At 48.7% G+C, this 20,807-nt stretch overlaps 1 protein-coding gene across 1 annotated transcript in view; it reads left to right on the top strand.

The window, feature by feature from the left end:
* The window catches only part of TGM2 (transglutaminase 2), a 40,910-nt gene extending 21,604 nt beyond the window's left edge, over positions 1-19,306 (top strand). The window contains exons 7-13 of the mRNA XM_006874732.1: positions 3,890-4,025; positions 4,663-4,766; positions 6,835-7,077; positions 10,193-10,468; positions 16,348-16,508; positions 18,421-18,557; positions 19,156-19,306. Of these exons, the coding sequence (XP_006874794.1) occupies positions 3,890-4,025; positions 4,663-4,766; positions 6,835-7,077; positions 10,193-10,468; positions 16,348-16,508; positions 18,421-18,557; positions 19,156-19,306 (1,208 nt within the window). The remainder of the gene's footprint in view (positions 1-3,889; positions 4,026-4,662; positions 4,767-6,834; positions 7,078-10,192; positions 10,469-16,347; positions 16,509-18,420; positions 18,558-19,155) is intronic.
* Positions 19,307-20,807: the final 1,501 nt, after the last annotated feature.

Below are 20,807 nucleotides of genomic sequence, written 5' to 3'. Positions count from 1 at the left end.
ACATTGGGGGGGGGGGGGGAAATTACTTGGTAATAACAGTAATAACCAGCAATGTCGAGAAAGAGAAAGTGTTTTTCAAAATGTGGAGGAGGAAACATAAATCAATTTAAAAGAAAAAAGGTGTCAAAAAATAACCATGAAAATTCAAGCTCAGAGAGTGTTGAAGACTATGGTGCTTCTAAGCAGAGCTTCCTGGAGTCCTGGTGTGGCGTTGTGGGATAAGCCCTGAACCACAAGGTCAGTTTGAACCGCAAGGCTGGTGGGCCTGGTGGGCGTGGTGCTGGGGCTGAGGCTGCTTCCGCCACTCCTTGGAAACCCTCTACAGGGTCACTGTGAGTCAGAATCACACTTACCAAAAACATGAAAATGGAGTAGCATTTTCTAGTTAAAAATATGGACCATCAAGTTAAGACCTGGGTTCAAATCCCAGTTCTGCTTCTTACCTGCTGTGTGTCCTTGAGAAAAATCACTGAAGTCCTCTGTGCCTCAGTTCTGAGATGGTTGTGAGGATTAAATGAGTGAATATATGTGACGTAGTTAAATGAAGACAGACACATAACAGCAAAAACTTATACATTGCTGTTACTTCTTACCATGTTATTGCCATTTTTGGACTCAGGAAGTGTTCGAGGCTGATCCAGGGTCCCTAGCTTCTTTGAATCCCAGATCTGTACTCAGGTTGGGAGCTCCCCAGGACTGTCTGCCGTACTGGCACACTGGGTGTGCGCAGCGAGACCCAGGTTCCCTACCCCCACCTCTGCCCCTGACTGCTTGCTCCCTTGTAGCCTCTGAATTCTCCTTTCTTCATCCTCTGAGAGAATGAAAACTTCCTCATCCCTGAGAGGCCTGAAATACATCTTCTTAGAGAATCCCTTGGGTTTTCCTTGGAAAATACCTCGGAGCAGGACTGGGTCACCAGACTTGCTTTCTCTCCCCCTCCCACCTACCCCGGCCCCACCCTGCCCCGGCTGTGATCATCTGAAGTAAAATTTAACAGCAGGTCTTGACTGTGCGCTCCACAAGGCCAGGCCTGTGTCAGGGTCCCCACAGTCTCCTCCCAGGCCTGGTGTGTAATGGAAACAGGGAAATCTTGGTCAAATGAGGGACCTCAAACAAGGTATTTCTGTGGGAAGTTCCAACTCCAGCTCTGCCTCTAATCCTTAGGTGGACTTGGGCAAGCAAATTGATGTCTCCAAGCCTAAATTTTCTCACCTGTAAAATGGAGAGGTGTACACCAGGGTTGCATTCTTCCACCATACTTACTCAATCTGTATGCTAAGGAAATAATCTGAGATGCTGGGTTATATGAAGAAAAGCATGACATCAGGATTAGAGGAAGACTCATTAACAACCTGCAATATGCAGATGATACAATCTTCTTTGCTGAACGTGAAGAGGACTTAAAATACTTACCAATGAAAATCAAAGACCACGGTCTTCGTTTGGTATGGGTTGCATCTCAGTGTAAAGAAAGAAAAAAAAAAAAATCCTCACCACTGAACCAATAATTACAACAAATGGAGAAAAGACTGAAGTTATCAAAGACTTCATTTTGCTCGATCAACCATCAACACTCATGGAAGCAGCAGTCAAGAAATCAAACAATGTATTAGGCAAATCTGCTGCACAAGACCTCTTTAAAATGTTCAGGAACAAAGATGTCAGTTTGAGAACTGAGGTACGCCTAACTCAAGACATGGCATTTCCAATAACCTCATATGCATTGAAAGTTGAATGATGAAAAGCAAGACCATTAAAGAATTGATGCATCTGAGCTATGGTGTTGAAGGAGAATATTGAAAGTACCATGGACTTCCAAAAGAACAAATAGATCTGTGTTAGAAGTCCTGTCAGAATGATCCTTTGAAGCCAGGATGACCAGACTTCATCTCTCATACTTTGGACATATTATCAGGAAGGAGCAGTCCCTAGAGAAAGGACATCATGCTTGGTAAAGTGAAGGGTCAGCAAAAAAAAAGGAAGAGCCCCAATGAGATGGATTGGCACAGTGGCAGCAGCAATGGGCTCAAGTGTGATGGTGAGGTTGGCGCAGGACAGGCAGTGTTTTGTTCTGTTGTGCATAGGGTCGCTATGAGTCAGTACCGACTTGATGGCACCTAAAACAACACCAGCAAAATGGAGATAATGATGGCTGTTCTAATCCCCAGGTCTTAGGGCTCAGGTTAGTTTGGGTTTGGAGGTTTCTGAGGGTAGTTGGGATTCCAGCATTCTCAGCTGGATCCCCGGACATTTTCTTAGTGTGACACTAACTGAAGCAGGAGTTTGTGGTGACAGTCACTATGACAAACTCTCCGTGTGCCTCCTCATGCTCACCCTGAGCCAGACACTGATCACACAGAGACGAGCAGGCACACAGACAGGAGACTGCCCACACCCATGGCCTCTCTCTGACTCATCACAATAGCCCAACCAGCTGATATTATTAGCAACTCTTACACAGAAGGAAACAGAGGCTCTGAGAGGGGAAGTGGCTTGGCCAAGGCCACACAGCTGGTGAGTGGCTCAGGCAGCTTGGGAACCAAGCTGTGAGAATGAAGCCTCCCAGGACACCAGGTCTGTGAGAATGAAGCCTCCCAGGACACCAATCTGGGTTAGGAGTGCTGCCTTGTTCCTTCCCAAGCCTCTGGCCTATCGTCTGAGGCCAGCTGCACCACAGGCCAGGGCCTGGGGTTGGGGTACCAGCCTTCACTAAGGGGTGGTGGTATGGTGTCTAGCTCCTGCCTTGGCCCCAGGACACAGGAAGTAGGCAAGAGGTGGGACTGGAAGATCACAGCCCGCTCCTTCCTCCTTCCAGTACCAGAATCCAGGGCCTCGGGCAGCTTTTGTTTTGCTTGCCCTTTTGGATATTGACTTTATTTATCCTGTCTTGAGAATTTGTTATTTTTACAACATACATCAAAAGCACATAAAGACTGAGGGTGTAAAATCACCCAGAATTCCATCCACCAAGAGCTCCCAGCACCACTGTTTGGACAAGACTTGTGCCCGGAGTTTTTCGGGGTCTTCTTCCTCCCTGTTGTTTCCTACAGAGCTGAGATGGGTCTGTAGAAGGTGGTTGATCTTCAACTGTGGTTGCCACATCAGCAACCTTTCTCCCAGTAATCACAATCCCTCTGTAAACAGTGTTTTGGCTGAACGCGGGGCCCCTCCTCACCCACGGTGAATGAGAAGCTGGTCAGGTGATCCTGTTTGATAGAGGAGGAGACAAGGCCCAGAGAGGTGAAGTGATTGGACTCGGGTTTCACAGTCTGGAAGTAGCAAAGCTAGGCTTGAGTGGCAGGTCTCCTGAGCCCCGTTCCCTTCTCTGCCGGCTTGCCCCTTGCTCTGAATCTTTGTCTCAGGAGATACGGTTATCCCCCACCACCCTTCCTTCACCCCATTTTGACAGAATGCTCTCTCCAGGTCTCCGCTGGGCTCTAGGGATATAGAGCATGCCTTTACTGTGAGGATGGTGCTACTCATGGGGCCATCTAGACCTGGTGGAGTGGCCTTCCGGAAACAGCATGGGTCAGTGCCCTGTGGTTGACAGGAACGTGGAGTGCTGGAGGAGGAGCAAAATGTGCAAAAAGTGGTCAGGGGTCGGACCCGCAGGGGTCTGTTCCTGACCTCAAGAGCCTTGGGAAGCCACTGAATGTTTAGCAGGGGAGTGTTGAGGTCAGATTCACATTTTCGTCTCCCCATTGGCAGCTGTGATGAGAGGGACAGAATGGACGGGTGAGTTGGACAAGAAGGGGTGGCGCATTCTCTCACTGCTTGGATAATGGGTACAGTTTTCCCCACGGTACAGATGAGCATGTCAAGGCCCAGAGTGGGGCAGCCCCCTCTAGGGCCTCAGTCCTGACCCTCTCTGTCCCTTTCCCCTATCCAGTGCTTCGGTGTCTTGGTATTCCCACCCGTGTTGTGACCAACTATAACTCAGCCCACGACCAGAATAGCAACCTGCTCATCGAGTACTTCCGCAATGAGTTTGGCGAGGTCCAGGGTGACAAGAGCGAAATGATATGGTGAGGTGGGGGCCAGGGCCCAGTAGGGAGGGCCCTGTGAATAGGGAAATCTGGGAAGGCTTCCTGGAGGAGGTTACCCATGAAGGGGGCAGTTTGGGACAGGAGAGGAAACAAGGTATGGGAAGGGCCCTCCGGGCAGGGAAAACAGCATGAGCAAAGGCCCAGGGGAGAGAATGAGTTGAGAGTCTGGAATGCCAGGCTTGGTTCCAGAAGCAACAGGCTGTCACTAAAGGCTTCAGGGTAGGAGACAGGTATGCTGATAACTGCACCTCAGAAGGTCTTGAGAGGGTGAGACTGAGGTAGGAGCTGGGTGGGAGATGAGGTCTGAACCAGGTCAAGGCCTGTGGGTTGTGAAAGAAGGAGTAGAGTCAAGAAATTGGCCGGAGAAGCCATTGAAATCTGAACTGGGAGGTGAGGGAGCAGGAGTGGAGAATGACTCTGGGACACAGAAGTGAACACCTGGCTGGAATGTTGGGAGGAGCAGCTGGTTCCACTCAGGACAAGACCCTGGGTGTCTTAGGGAAGTCCAGGGCAGGGGCCAAGGAGGAAGACTGGGCCGGTGGTCAGCCTGTTGGAGGTAAAAATGAACGTTTCAAATCTGAGTTTGGGTCAGTGTTCTGCTTCATATCTCCAACAGGAATTTCCACTGCTGGGTGGAGTCATGGATGACTAGGCCTGATCTTCAACCTGGATATGAAGGGTGGCAGGCCCTTGACCCCACTCCCCAGGAGAAGAGTGAAGGTGAGTAGGAGTGAACCCATTACCTTGATGAGGAAACTGGGGTTCCAAGAGTTGAAGTAACTCACCCTGTGATGCTCACTCAAGAGTGACAGAGCTGGGATTCTAAGCCAGGTCTGTTTGACTCCAGAGACCACTGATATGTCACTCGTATTTCCCCATTTATATTTTCATAATACATTTATTTTGTAACTTGAAAAGTAATTCGCACGCATTGTGGACAACTTGGGGACTATGGAGAGGCACAAAGGAAAAAGATCCAACAGCCTCTTTGTCCTCTCCCCGCAACAAGCATTGTTAACATTCACACATTACTTCCAGTCATGTTTGTTTTTTTTAATTTAAGGTTTTTATTGTGGATTGAGTGAAAGTTTACAGGCATATCATCAGTTTCACATTCAACAAATCGTATAACTTCCAGTAATTTTTAATTGTATATTTGTTTATGTACATGTATGTGTGTATGTCCCTGGGCGGTGCATTGCTAAGGTGCTTAGCTGCTAACCAAAAGGTTGGAGGTTCAAGTCTACCCAGAGACACCTTGATGATGTATTTCCAAAAAAATCAGCCACTGAGAACCTTATGGGCACGGTTCTATTCTGACACCCATAGGATGACCATGAATTGGAGCCAACTAGATGGCAACTGGCTTATATGTTACACATTATGTTTTATATTGTTGTTAAGTGCCATTGAGTCGGTTTCAACTCACAGCCACCCTGTATAAGGTTTCCAAGAAGCAGCTGGTGGCGTTGAACTACTGACCTTGTGGTTCACAGTCCAGTGCCGATCCTACAGTGTCACACCATAATGTGTATTATATATAATGTATGTTATATATTATATATGAATTTTTAATGTATAATAAACGTGTGTGTGTACATTAGAGAGAGGAAGAATGAGTCAAGGACATCTTTGGCAAAATTTGATCAAGTATATTAACTCTTTCTCAGAATAATATTTTTAAGTGCATAGAATATAATACACAGGTTACAAAGAAAAGTCTATTGCATTAAATTAGTTAAAAAAAGCTTTTTAAAGTGTGTGATATACTAGCATTTATGCTTCACCATACAACAAGATTTAGTGACATTAATGAGTTGGATAATTTGATGGTAGAAAAGACCATCACCAGTATTCCCAGATATCTGTGATAACGATGAAGTGATATGATCCTGTCTGTGCCTGAAAGTGACAAGTCATAGGCGCTGCTAAAACTACTGTGGTTTGTTGCCTATGTTGGTGCTTGAAGGAAATGGAATCAAAGACAGTGAAAATAAAGATGCAATTTTTCCCCATCCAAGTTCATGGACCCCGGAATTCTATTTGTAGCACTGAAGGGGTCCACAGATTCCGGGTTTGGAACTCCTGCTGTGCGAAACCTTTTATCCTGCCCTGTCAGTTCTGAATGTATTATTAACATTTCTCCATCAGTCTGTTTTCTGGGATCTGAATTTTAATCTGATTCTACTGTGTTCCAGTAAATGAATGTACTATAACATAGCTAGCCAGCCTCTGGTCTTCAACATTTAAGTAAGTGTGTGGGCAACTTGGACTATTTATAAAATGACACTCATGTTCATCCAATCAGCACACACTCACTGAAGCCAAACACATGTTGGGCACAGACTTCAGTTTCCATGTGTGCTACAAATAAAACAAGCACACTCTGCCTCCTAATATATTGTCTACTACTTGGCTCCATAATTTCCTTAGGATGCATTGGGATACATTTCTATTTTGTTTAACAAACACTTACAAAGTGCTTAATATATGCGAGCTTTCCATATATAACTCATGAAGTAAGTACAGATATGATCCCCATACAAAACAGAGGTTTCCAGAAGTTAAGTAACTTGTCCAAGGTCACACAGCTAACATGAAACTGAGGATTTAAAGCCTAAAAGTTGTGCTCAAATTTCCTGTTGTTAACCTTTACCCTATGCTATCCCCTAGAAATGGGCTCATTGGGTCAAAGGAATATATGGCCTCAAGATTTTTTGCTACCTGTGGTTGATTTGTGGAAGGTCCTCTTAGCCCAAGCATCTCTCCCTTCCTTTTCCACAACCAGGGACATACTGCTGTGGCCCAGTTCCTGTTCGTGCCATCAAGGAAGGTGACCTGAGTACCAAATACGATGCGCCGTTCGTTTTTGCCGAGGTCAATGCTGATGTGGTAGATTGGATCCAACAGGACGATGGGTCTATGCACAAATCAGTCAACCACTCCCTGGTCGTGGGGCTGAAGATCAGCACGAAGACCGTTGGCCGGGACGAGCGGGAGGACATCACTCATACCTACAAGTACCCAGAGGGTAGGCACCTGCTTGCTTAGCTCTTAACACTGCCTTGCAGATAAGCTTTGCTCTTTACCAGCCTAGCTACTCGATGGCACTGAACAACAACAACAATTCCCTGGTGTGGTACTGTGGGATAATGCACTGTAACACAAGATCGGCAGTTCAAATTCACCAGATGCTCCTCAGAAACCATATACAGGGTCACTATGGTTCGGAACCGACTCAATGGCACTCAACAACATCATACAACCACGGTTATACTCCATTGTTAACAGTTCCTTATGTTGTTGTTGTTAGGTGTCATCGAGTCGGCACTGATTCATAGCAACTCTATGCACAGCAGAACGAAACACTGCCCAATCCTGGACCTGTGGCCATGCTTGAGTCCATTGATGCCGCCACTTGGCCAATCCATCTCGTTGGGGGTCTTCCTCTTTTTCTCTGACCCTCCACCTTACCGAACATGATATCCTTCTCCAGCAACTGGTCCCTCCTGACAATATGTCCAAAGTATGAGAGACAAAGTTTGGCCATCTTGGCCTCCAAGGAGCACTCTGGCTGCACTTCTTCCAGTACATATCTATTGGGTTTTTTTGGCAGCCCATGGCACTTTCAATATTCTCCTCCAACACCATAACTCAAAAGCATCAATTCTTCTGCAAGTACAAATTTACCTAACACATTAGAAGATGATGATAAAGGATTATTTGCTTCAGAAAAGAATTGTAGATTCCACAGATGAATTTAATTTCATTTTGAAGTCTGACTTTAGAGTTGGTTGAACTCTAAATAAAACTGAAAGGAGTGACGATTATATGGGAGAGATGTGCATCTTAACAAAAAAACAACAATGTCCATTCTGTTTGTTAACACAGTACTTATTATCAGTGGAGTTCTGGCTTGGCGCTGTAGGGTAAGCACTGGACTGCTAACTGCAAGGTCGCAGTTCAACCCACCAGCTGCTCTTTGGAAACCCTATACAGGGTTACTAAGAATCAAAACCCACTTGATGGCACTTAACTACAACCACAAAAATATTTATTATCAGTAGTAGGACCTACAACTATAGATGGGAAGTTCTATGCTTTTTATTCTTTTCTTTCTTTCTTTTTTGCAATGCATTGTACTAGAGGGACCACAGGGGAGAAGTTCCCAGAACTTTGCAGGGTCTATTTTTACAGCAGTTCACAGAGAGTTCACATAGATTGTAAGCATGCAGGTGGAGGAGGGAAGGCTTAAATTAAAGAGGAACTTAAAGGCAATCTGATCAATTCCATCAGCCACGAAGATGAGGTACCTTTCTGCTATTATTTAAAATTCCCAGGGAGAAAGTAGTCTTGGTGTTTTGTTTTGTTTAATTGAATTTGAGTCCAACAGCCAGTTCAACATGATAGATGTTTAAGCATCTAGTGTGTGCCAAGCCCTGTGGGGCTCACAGAAGTGACTACAAATACATAGTTCCTGCCCTGACATTCCAGAGCTGCTGGGGGTGGGCAGTAACAGCCATACTCTAATTAGAAGAGAGGCTTCTAGAAGAGAGATACCTTTCCTGACCTCTAAAAGGTCCAAACTGCTGGTTTAATAGAAGAAATAGATAGACACCCAACAACACTGGCGATAAAATAAAAGTGGTAGTACCAAACCCAAACCACTGCCATCGAGTCAATTCTGACTCATAGCTACCCTCTAGGCAGAATGGAATTGTTCTTAGGGCTTCTGAGCCAATAAATCTTGAAAGGAGCAGACGTCTTTCTCGAACGCCTTGACTGATGGGTTTGCACTGCAGCCTTGTGGCTACCTGCCCAACACATAACCCACTGTGCCACCAGGGATCCTTAAAGGAGCATTGTGATTGTTGACTCTATGCCGTCGAGTCAGTTCTGACTCATGTCGACCCTGTATAGGGTTTCCTAGGCTATCAATCTTTATGGGAACAGAAAGCTCCATCTCTCTCCCGTGGAGTGGCTCATGGATTTGAACTGATGATCTCCCAGTTAGCAGCCCAACACTATGCCATCAGAGCTCCCTTAAAGGAGCATTGTTTTTATTGTTGTTAAGTGTTGTTGAGTTGGTTCCAACTCATAAGTACCCTGTATAGGGTTTCCAAGAAGAGGCTAATAAGTTTGAACTGCCAGCCTTGTGGTTCGCAGTCCAGTGCTGATCCTACAGCACCACACCAGAAGTACGTTAAGAGTGTTGTTGCTGTTGTTAAGTGCTGTGGTGTCAGTTCCCACCCTTAGCAACCCTGTATAGAGTTTCCGAGGAGCAGCTGGTGAGATTGAACCACCGACCATGCAGTTCAAACGGCTTTGCAGTCTGGCGCGTTAACCCCCAACGCCACACCCAGACTCCATTAGGAGCATTGTTGTTGTTAAGTGCCATCAAGTTGATTCAAACCCATAGTGACCCTCAAATAAAGGGACTATATAGGAGGGGCAGTTGTTCCTGTTGGGGAGATTGGCAGGTAGAGAAGAGGTGGGAAAGGATTTCAGGTAGAAGATTGCTGTTGTTGTTGTTAGTGCCGTCAAGTTGGTTCTGACTCATAGTGGCCCTGTATAGGGTTTCCGAGGAGCGGCTAGTGAGCTTGAGCCACCGACCTTGCTGTCCAGCACATTAACCCACAGTACCACACCAAGACTCCCAGGTAGAAGAGATCCCTATGCAAATGCTTGGAAGTGAGAAAGCTTGCCTGATTTATTTGTTTGGTAGACATGTACTAGTGCCTAGTCTGCACCAAGTACTATTGGGTACTTAGATGAGCTCTCAAGCAATTCAAGAGGGGAAGTGCATAAACAGAAAATAACCAGGGAATGAAAAACCCATGATGGGCAGACAGTACGCAGCTGTGGAAATCCAGAAGCGTGGCTCCTTCATCTTGGGGGAGAAATGGTCAGAGAAGTCTTCCTGGAGGAGGGGATATTTGGGGCTGGGTCTTGAGGTGTGTATAGGAGTTCCCTTGCAGAAAGTGAATAAAATGCTCGTTTCTCCTCCTGGCACAGAGGTGTGGAAAAGAAGGGGCCACTCTAGGGCTGTTCTGAGACTTCAGATGCTGAGAAGTCTGTTTGCTGTGTCCATTCTTTCCATTGGTCCTTTTCCAGCAGTGATGAGACTCTCTTCACTGTCCCCACAGGGTCCCCGGAGGAGAGGGAAACCTTCACAAAAGCCAACCATATGAACAAGCTGACAGAAGTGAAGAAACCAGAGACAGAGATGGCCATGCGGATCCGCGCGGGCCAGGGCATGAACATGGGCAGCGACTTTGACGTCTTTGCTCACATCTCTAACAACACCTCCGAGGACCACGCCTGCCGCCTCCTGCTCTGTGCTCGCACTGTCAGCTACAACGGAATTCTGGGTCCTGAGTGCGGCACCATGGTCCTCGATGTTGACCTGGAGCCCTTCTCCGGTAAGGCCTATGTTCTTGGGTCATTTGGTGACTGCTCTGAGCACTTACACCCACTGGCCGTCCAGTTGATGCTGACTCATAGTGACCCCTGTGACAGACTAGAACTGCTCTATAGGGGGTCTGAGACTATAAATCTTTATGGGAGAAGACAACCTCCTCTCTGTCCCAAGGAGCAGCTGGTAGGTTTGAACCACTGACCTTGTGAGGTTAGCAGCCCAATGCTTAACCTCCTACATCTCTGGGCTTCTTTGTGCACCTTACAGACACTAACAGAGTGCCTATCCTGGGTGATGACCTTTACACTTTACAAATCTCAACTCCCTCTGACCTTATAACCCAAGTGGGTGATTGATTCTGTTAGTATCCCCATTTCCAGATGAGGAAACTGAGGCACAGAGAGAGTGAGTAACTTAATCACGGTGATACAGTTAGGAAGTAACAGAACTGAGAATTGAAACTGTACTTTGAGCCACTAAACTAAGAACCTGAGAGAGAACGTGAATTTCCCAAGGACACAGAGCAGGTGAGAGGCATCTGACCCCCACCAGGACTGACTGGGAGCTGGGCATAAAACAATTGTGTTCTGGAGGGAGGAATAAAACAGAAGGAGGAGATGCTTTCCCTGACCTCTGAAGGTCTAGGCTCACTCCTCTCCTCTTCTCTCCAAGTTCTCTGAGAGAGTGAGAGTGTTGATTCACCTTTCCCTGCTGCCTAGTCTTTGCTTCGGAGTCCTGGTGTGGCGCTGTGGGTTAATGCACTGGACTACAAAGTCAAAATGGACTGCAAGGTCAGTGGTTCAAGCTCACCAGCCACTCCTCAGAAAACCCCTACAGGGTTGCTATGGGTTGGAGCTGACTTGATGGCTCTTAACAACAACAGCAAGTCTTTCCTTCAACAGCAAAGACCAGGCATCTCCTTCCTTTTCCTAGTAGGCTCTGGCTCTATCACACAGTCAGCTGTGACTATATAACAAACCCCCCAACTCAATGCCTTCATGTTATTAACATTTGTTCTGCTCACGTATAGTGGTGGTGGTTATGTGCCGTGGAGTCGGTTCCTACTCATAGCAACCCTGCACAGAGTTTCCGAGGCTGTAAATCTTTCCGGGAGCAGAAAGCCTCATCTTTCTACCATGAAACAGCCGGTAGTTTTGAACTGCTGACCCTGAGGTTAGCAGCCCGATTCGTAACTACTACACTGTCAGAGCTCCTTGCTCACATATATTACTTCTGGGCAATTCTGTAGAGATGGGCTAAGCCTGGCTGATTCAGCTAGGCACACCCATATATCTATGGACAACCAATGGTCAGCTAGGCGTGGCTGGCCTGGGGTGGCATCACTCACATCTCTGGTGCTGACTGAGGCAACCCTTCTTACTACCCAGAGTTCCATAAGAGGAAGAAGACCACAGAACAAGATCTGGGTGGCAGACAATATTATCCAGTCTCCCTGGATGGCACAGAATGCCATTCTAGGAGATAAGTTAATTACAGACACTAGAGCGTTAGGGTATTTGAGCTTAATTCTTTCTGAGAACCCCAGTTGAGAAGGGTTTGACTGGAACAGTGAGAATACCTGGGGGTCTCCTTGGTTCCTTTTACTGCCTGGCTTGGTCATCTTGTCTGGTTTTCCTCTGCAAATAAACATGAGGACCTGAAAGGAGTCATGGGTGTCTGCAGCCATGCCCCCCACCACCCAACCACATTTCCTTCAGCTTGGATCACTACAGACATGAGGAGGAGACCTGGGAGCTACAAAGAAGGGTGCTGATCATGCTGGGGGGTGCAGCATGACAAGTAGAGCATCTCCCCTGGACCCTCAGAGAGGAAGGTCCAGCTCATTGTGTAACCTGGGCAGTGGGCTGCTCCCTGAATCTCAGTGTCCCTGTCAGGCATGGGGACTGGGATCATGATCCTCCAGGGTTATCCAGAAGGTAAGAGGTTGTGCATGCTGTCAGTGCTTAATATACCGCAGCAGTAGGATCCTACGTAGAAAAGAGGCAGCACCCAGGGCAGCGGGTTCTGAGTTCACGGAGTCAGTGTGCTTTCCCCTTTCCCCTACTCAAGTCTGTGAAACCAGTAACAATGGCCTTCCTCTGTAAGGGGCGCAGCCTGCCAGCCTCTTGTTCCTAAGAAAGCTCAAAGTCTGCACATCCATGGGAACTCCTGCCAAGCCCCCCATGGGCAAAGCCACTTGGCACCAAGGATGGGGTCCAGCACTTATACTGTTGAAAGAATAGATTTAGAAGCTAGTCAGATTGTGCCTTGAACATTGGGCAAGGTGAACTGCTTCTCATCCTTAATTATTCTCACCTATAAAGGAGCTCTGGTAGCACAGTGGTTACGAATCAGGCTGCAAACCGCAAGGTCAGCAGTTCGAAACTACCAGCTGTTCCATGGGAGAGAGATGAGGCTTTCTGCTCCCGTAAAGATTTATAGCCTCGGAAACCCTGTACAGGGTCACTATGAGTCGGAACTGACTCCACAGCACATAACCACCACTATCACCACTCCAGTAAAGATCTACAGCCTCAGAAACCCTATACAGAGTGGTTATGAGTTGGAGCTGACCCCACAGCACCTAACAACAACAACATGAATGCAATAGCATTGCTCCCTGCTGGGGCTGCTGTGAGGGCTAAATGGGAGTGTGTAAAAACTCCCCATACAGTGTGGTGCCTAGTGGGTGCTCAACAAGTATCTGAGCCAAGTGCAGAGTGGTGCTGGGACAAGGTGCCCCCCCCACTCCCCCCGGCCCCAGTCTTTGCTGAGCAGAAGCACAAAACAGTGCTGGGAAGCAGAGTAGCCCTAGACAAGCACAGATGTACTGGACTCCCTGGTCCCTGAGTCCCTCGATGGCTTGGAAAGGGGCCAGGTCTCTGCTCTGTATCTAGGCTGACTCAGGACAGGGTCCATGCCTAAGATCACCACCCTCCAGGGCCTGTTTCTTTGCCATTCCAGGACTCAGATTCCCCCCTTGTACACTGGCTGCTTCGTGGCTAAGGGTCCTTCTAGCCCTTTTGTGTATATGCATGTCTGCTCCTTCTCAGGACTGTTCTGAGAGGAGGAGGCATCTTTCCTGGAATGTGAGGCACCAGGTGACCTCCAGGCCAACAGGGGCCAGGCCTCTGTTGAGTGATAGCTATGTGTCAGATATCAGTGGATTGCTCGGAGCATTGTTCTTTGGTGGCTTCAGCCAAACCTGTCAATTCTTATCATCCTGGTGGAGTGGGTCTCTCTTACTGCAAGCATCCTCGAGGGGCCCAGCCTAGGGAAAGGGAGGAGAGGGCAGAGGTCCTATGTGTTGCCCACCAACTGGAAAGTGTATCTACTCAAAAATGCCTTGTTAGGGCCTTCAGTGTCAAGTTCAATCTGAGATACACTGTTCCATGCCTTGGCTGAGTTGCTTGCTATTCTTTGGTGATAAGATCTGGGGGATTTCCATGTGTCAATGGACAGGAAGCCAGGCCCCCACCCCTGCCTCCTTGCTCTGCTGCTCTCTCCCTCTCTCTCTCTCTCAACTCCTTCACATTTCCAGGTGTCTCTCTGGGATTGCAGCCAGGGAACCTTTTCAAACAGGGCAAATTGTCTAAGGAATGTTTGAGACAGACTGCCTACAATTCCTTTTGCCAACCAGTATATGGCCCAAGGTCAAGGCCACGGTCCATGCCTGTGGATGGTGCCTCAAAGGCCCAACTCTGCCTGGACTTCAGCCTCCTGGAAAAGTCATCAGTGGGTTTCTCAGCCTCCAAGCTCCTGGACAAAGATGTTTTCCTCCTTTCCTGGGAAGGTGGTCGGAGTTTCTACTCTGCTCCCCCAGGTCTTGACACATCAACATTTGCTCTGTTCTTGTCTGCTTTGGCAGAAGCTGTGGTTTTTCTTCCCCCCTAGCACCCCCCCAACACACAATATCTAACCAGAGGCGGGGGCACATCTGCCCTGGAAAAGCTAAAGGGCTGGATGGGTTAATGGACATTTTCCCAGAGATTGGGCCGTGGACCCCAAGTCCTATCCCTTGAATGGCACAGTAAGACAGGCTCTCTCTTCTTCAAAGGTCTTAATGGAGCAAGGTACCTCAGAGAGAAAGACTCAGTGGGTGCTAATTGGTCTTTATCACCCCTGACCCTGGCTAACCTCCCTCTTAACAGTAAATACAGATCACAAGCTCAGAGCCCTCAGCAGACAATGGTATCTAGCCAGAACCGGATACCATGACTCTGCTTGTATTTATTTTTACTGGTTACCTGCGGTTAAAGATTCCTGGTTACAAAACAGTTACTGTATTTCTACGCAAGTATCACGCAGATATACGGGTTTTGCAAACTGCACACCTCATGCATGTATCCTGCGTGCACTATGCATATTATACGCACGTACCTATTATTTACATGGTTGAATTCGATGCAAAAATACAGTAAATGCTCAGCTGCTAGCCCGAAAGTTGATGATTTGAATCCACCCAGTAGCTCTGAGGGAGAAAGGCCTGGTAATCTGCATCTGTGAAAACTATAGCCTAGGAAACCCAACGGGCAAGTTCTACTCTAGCTCATGGTGTTGCTCAGAGTCAAAAATCAACTTAATGAGACCTCAGAGTAGCAACAATAGGCTCAAACCTAACGACTGTGAAGTTGGCGCAAGGCCCGATAGGGCTGCTCTGAGTCAGCACCAACTCCATGACACTTAACACCACTAACAACCTTCCATTTAGAATAAATGAGACGGATTTGCTATAAGTAACAATGAAAAGTTTTAAGGAAAAAAATTGTTTTTAAAAAATGTTGAATCAATTTAAAGAAAAAGAATGAGCAGATTACTGAGGATATACACAGAAGTCTGATACAGCATGTGAAAGGTTGAGTTTGGGAAACTCTGGTCCAATGGAGGGAGAACAGGAAGGCAGAAAACAACAGCTTTCTGTCAAAGTGCTGGCCCCTGCCTTTGCTGTGGGCTGGGCTGGGCTGGGCTGGGCTCCAGGGAGCCCAAAAAGGGTCCCAGAGGAGGCCCCAGGACAAACAGGAGTTGGGACCAGGCCTGAGGGACAGGCCCTATGGCTCTCAATCCAGTGCTCTTTTTACCTCTCCTTCATGCCTCTTATGAGCAGACTCATGGTACCCTTGGGCCTCAGCGTTCTTGTCAGAAAAATGGGACTAAAAACCACACTTCACTTCTCTGTTGGGGGTGGTACGGGGAGGGAGACTGGCCCTGCTGACTTTCTTCTCATTCCCTCCTCACTATACGGCTTTTGCTCGTAAATGACCTCTGGTCTTAGCTCTCCCAGGCAGGAACTAAATGTCTCAGGAAACAGAGAGGCCCTGCAAGTGACAGAGCAGCTGAGTGCTTACAGGCAGATGTGGTTTTTCATCTGTAAAATGGACCATCTCCCAGACCTCCTGGTCAAGGACAGGTTGTGTGCCCAGGTGAGCCCATGTTATATTATTTCACTCTGGCTCTGGGTTAGCTCAAATTTCTGAGCAGTCCAAACCCAGCTGCCTAGCCAGAAGCAATGTTCTTTCACCTACCAGAGCCTCAGTTTCCTCATCTGTAAACTGGGCAACAGGAAATGCCCAACTCTCTTAGGGTCATCCCAAAGAAGAAGTAAGAGGGTATGTGTCCAGCACAATGCCTGGTATATACCAGCTCCTCGTAACAGAGCAGAGTGGGTGCCTGCAGCCCTGTGTGTACCCCTGGCCTGTGCTCACCCCGGGCACAGCTCGGCCCTAGTCCTACAGCTCAGTTCTGTGTGTACCCTCAGCCTGTACAGAACCTGGACCTGTCAGTGATCCAATGCTCCCCTCACTGGCTCCCAGCCCTGACAGTCTGGGAGGAGGGGTGAGGTTGGGTGACGACTCAGTTATCACAGGCTCCCTCTCCCTCCCATAGAGAAGAGCATCCCTCTCCGTATCCTCTATGAGAAGTACTGCGACTGCCTGACCGAGTCCAACCTCATCAAGGTGCGAGGCCTCCTGGTCGAGCCAGCCTCCAACAGCTACCTGCTGGCCGAGAGGGACATCTACTTGGAGAATCCAGAAATCAAGATCCGGGTAAGGTGTGGCTGGGCAGGGCACGGAGCAGGGGCTGAGTCCCAGGCAGGGAGGGAGGACAGTTCCCCATGAAAGCACACAATGGCACCTCTGTACCCTCAAAACCTTTGAAGCCTCCAGTCTTCCAATCCTAGCCTCATCAGAGAAGAACATCATGAAGTCAAAAGAATTGGGGACTTGTAACCTCTCCGAGTTTACATTCTAGAATCCCAGAATGATAGAACCATGCATCCTTGGGGCAGGTGAAAGAACATTGCTCCAAAGACCCTAAAATGCTGAGCTCCTACGGCTGGACCTTAGGAATTCTAGTAGCCCTGGTGGGGTGGGGTAGGAGAGCGAGGGTTAAGGATTTAGGCAGCCCAGGCATGTACTTGAGTGGCCCCGGGTCCATTACTTTGCTTTTCTGTGCCTCAGTTTATTCATCTGTAAGATGAGGTTAATATGAGCATCTACAGTGCGGCACTGTGGGAGAAAGCACTGGACTACCAGGGAGGTTTGAGCCATAAGGTTGGTGGTTCAAACTCACCAGCCACTCCTTGGAAGCCCTGTACAGGGTTGCTATGACTCGGAACCAGCTGATAGCACTTACCACAACAGTAACACAGTGTTCTAAGGATTCAAAGTGCCTCCACAGGAAGAATCATACTAGGCATCTTCTAAGGGCTCAATAAAAATGGGATACTGTCACCATCATCATCGTCACCATCACAGCAATTTGCTTGGCGATCCACACACAGTCCCAGAACCCCAAGTGCAGCATTGCACATACATGGTAAACCGCAGAGGGAGGTAGTGAGCAAGCATTGCCTGACTGTCTGCTGTGCGTCAGACCCTGCTGGGAGCCTGCACACACTAACTCAGTGAATCCTCTCAAGGACACGTGTTCGGGCATTTCTCTCCCATGAAGAAAACAAGTGTAACAATGGCATGAGGGACAACAGCTGACCTCCTCTAACTTCACAAGGGGGAAGGGGGATCAAGATCAACAGCCCAAGGCTGATTGCTATGAGTTGAACGTCAGACAGACCGCCTCTCCCCAACCTTTTTTTTTGTTTTTTACCAGTTCTGACCCCAGCTGTCCCTCCCACTGCACGCTCTACTTCTCTGCCATAAAGAACTCACAGTTGTTGCGATTGTTGTTGACTCTGAATTGTAACCTGTTACTTCCCTAATCAACCCCATAATTGTAACCTGTTACTTTAATTTGGGGGTTTGTTAGGAAAGTAACAGGTTACAATCCAGGACCAAGAACAACTCAGGATAGAGTTCTTTGATCAGAACAGCGTCTTGGTAGCAGGTCGTAGGGAGGGCCCCCTCTACTCTGAGACTGATTCTCTCTTTTAAGCCCACATGGCAAAATTAACCAATCTCATTAATTAGAGTTCCATACACTGTATTTGCATGGTCCCAACCCCAACTAGGGTGCCATGCACCTTGTTTGCATTATTAGGAAGCTGTCTAGTCCCCTTGGTGGGCCTCACATACCTCGTTTACCTAGTTCCACCCAGTCATTTGGTGGAATTTATAAGACCATGGCAAGAAAGGCTAAATAAAAGCAATCCATCATACCCCACAGCAAGGCTCAGAGAAGGCAGTCCTTTCTCTAGAGTCACACATCAAGGGAGGAGCAGAGGCTGGTTTGGCCCCAAGCCTGTGATCTTCCCACCGCAGACCCTAGAATAAAGGAGGTACTTGGTTCACCGCTGAGCCCAGGAGCCTCCCTCAGCTCAGTGAAGGAGACCTAGGCAGGTGTCTCATCCATATTTGGCAGATGAAGTGGAAAGTTCTACTGGCAGGGCTGGGCTCTAGTCAGCAAACATTGGGCCCAACTACAGCCAAATAATTGACTCAGCCGGGCCCTGCCTCCGCCGCTCGGTGCTACTCCTGACATCTTCCCCCACACTGCTTCCAGATCCTGGGAGAGCCCAAGCAGAACCGCAAGCTGGTGGCCGAGGTGTCCCTGCGGAACCCACTCACTGTGCCCCTGTCCAGCTGTGTCTTCACTGTGGAGGGGGCCGGCCTGACCCAGGAGCAGAAGATTGTGGAGATGTAAGTGCAAGTGGAAGAGGGCAGCTGCTAATGGGGTGGGACTTCCCTTGGATGCCAACCCCTGGCCTACAACCCCCTCCTCTCCATCTCCTGTAGACATCACTGTGCATCGCTCATATTCAGACACCCATGGGGCACAGCTCCCATCTTCACTCAGCACCCATGGCACAGTAGCTGTCCCCCATGTACATGTCTCCACATAGTCAGTCACGAGCCCTCACATAACACATAACGCCCACATCCCGAATGTCCCCACAGGCACACATACATACATATGCCCTCACAGGTATGTCTACACACCAGCATATGCACTTATATTTTTACTGCCATAAAAGCATATACTAAGGAGCACACGTCGTGTGCACAATGATGACTGTGGCCACCTGGGCATTCGCAGTCTTACCCCAAATGCACCATCTGCCCCCATGTACACATGGGCACTGGCACACACACATTAGGAGGGCAGACTGCCCAGGCCCCTGAGGTGGTCAATGAGACCATTGTATCATTGTCATCGTTAGCACAGGTCTCGGTGTTCATGGGCCATCCTGGCTGCCCCCCCGTGGCCATCCTCCTCATCTCTCCATCTCTCTTACAGCCCAGAGCCTGTGGAGGCCGGGGAGGAAATCAAGGCAAGGGTAAACCTGCTGCCCCTCTATGTGGGCCGTCACAAACTGGTAGTGGACTTTGAGAGTGACAAGCTCAAGGCGGTGAAGGGCTACCGGAACGTCATCATCGGCCCCTCCTAAGGGACCCCTGTGCCAGTCCCCCTCAGCCTGCTGAAGCTCCCAACTTGATCCCAACCTTGAGCCCAAGCTAATGAGCAAATTCTACTCCCTCTTAGGCCCCAGGCCCCAGGTGTCTACTACGTGGGACTCATTGGAATGTCATGTAATTCTGGTCTGACTCACCTGCATGAGCCTGGTTCCCCTCAACTCCTTAACCATATCACCACAGTGGGACCCCTGGAGCTGTGTGGCTAGGAGAAGGGGTTGAGGTAGGAACTCACATCCCCCTGTGCATCCAGATACCAGTGGAAAACCGTTAACCATCCACCATCTAGTTTGATCTACTCCACAACTCCTGGGAGCAGGCAAAAAAATAACAATAATAAAGAGAATGTGCTCATTAGCCAGATCAAGGAACTCACTCCATTCCCAGACCCAGACTGTGTCCTGAACCTCTTCCCGAGACTATCCCCAAGGCCCAGGGGCCCTTGGGAGAGTCAATGCCAGGTGGAGGTGGGGGCAAGGACCCATCTTCCCCTCATTCCAGCAGCCCTGGCCCAACAGTCCCCTGCCAATTGCACTACTGTGAGGTGCCTACTATGTGCCAGGCACTTCTGTGCGCCACGGTGCTTAGCCGCTCACCACGGGAAAATGCAAAGCATAAACTTCAGAGATGGCCCACTCTTTGTTTGTGGTGATTTGCAAGGCTGGCTCAATTTAAGCCTGGAGATGGAGTCTGCCCAGGCCTTCTGGCTCGGAGTCTGGTGTTCTGTTCATGATGCCAGCCCTGAAGGGACTTGATCAAAAAGGCCTCATTTGGAGTGAGGAGATGGGAGTCTGTTGGAGGGGCTGAGGTCAGAGGCCTGGATTCAAGTCCCAAGTCCAGCCATGTGAGCCGGAGCCACAGCCTTTGTCTGGTTCACAGTGTCTTCATTGGACAGAGGAGTGATTGAACCAGCCAATGTCCACATTACCCAGCCTTGCAAATCACCAGGAGCCTCACACTCAGGCCCCACAAAGAAAGGTGACAGGTCCAGGTTGCTTCTGAGAGTTAAACCATGACGATGACTGCCATCCTGCCGTCAGCCCTGTCCTGGCCCCCAGCCCATGTCCTTTAGAACTTGCCTTCAGATGCCAGTTCTAGGGGGCAGCAGCCCTGGATGCCCCTGGAGCCTTCCCACCACAGTGCCTAGACTTTATACCTACAGAACTTTACTTGCCAGTGTGGGCCACTAGCCACCAATGCCAGAGCCTGGACCACTCTCTCTTTGCAGGCCCCACAAGGCCAGCCCTTGCTTCTGATAAACTTGGGGAACCCATGAGTTATCATCTTGGCTTTTCCCCCTAGCTCTTCCCACGTGATTTGGACTCCCTCTGAAGGGAAGAGGAGGGAGAATCGTATACCGGGAGAGGGGGAGGGCTCCAGGGCCCCTTAAAACCAAGGAGGGACCTGGAGAAAGCCATGTTGCTGCAGCTAGAACTTTCTGCTTTGCCCAGAGAAGAATAGCAAAATGAGCCGACA

This window comes from Chrysochloris asiatica, unplaced genomic scaffold (genome assembly GCF_000296735.1).
Source record: "Chrysochloris asiatica unplaced genomic scaffold, ChrAsi1.0 scaffold00296, whole genome shotgun sequence".
NCBI lineage: Eukaryota > Metazoa > Chordata > Mammalia > Afrosoricida > Chrysochloridae > Chrysochloris > Chrysochloris asiatica.
This window is presented reverse-complemented; position numbering and strand designations above follow the sequence as displayed.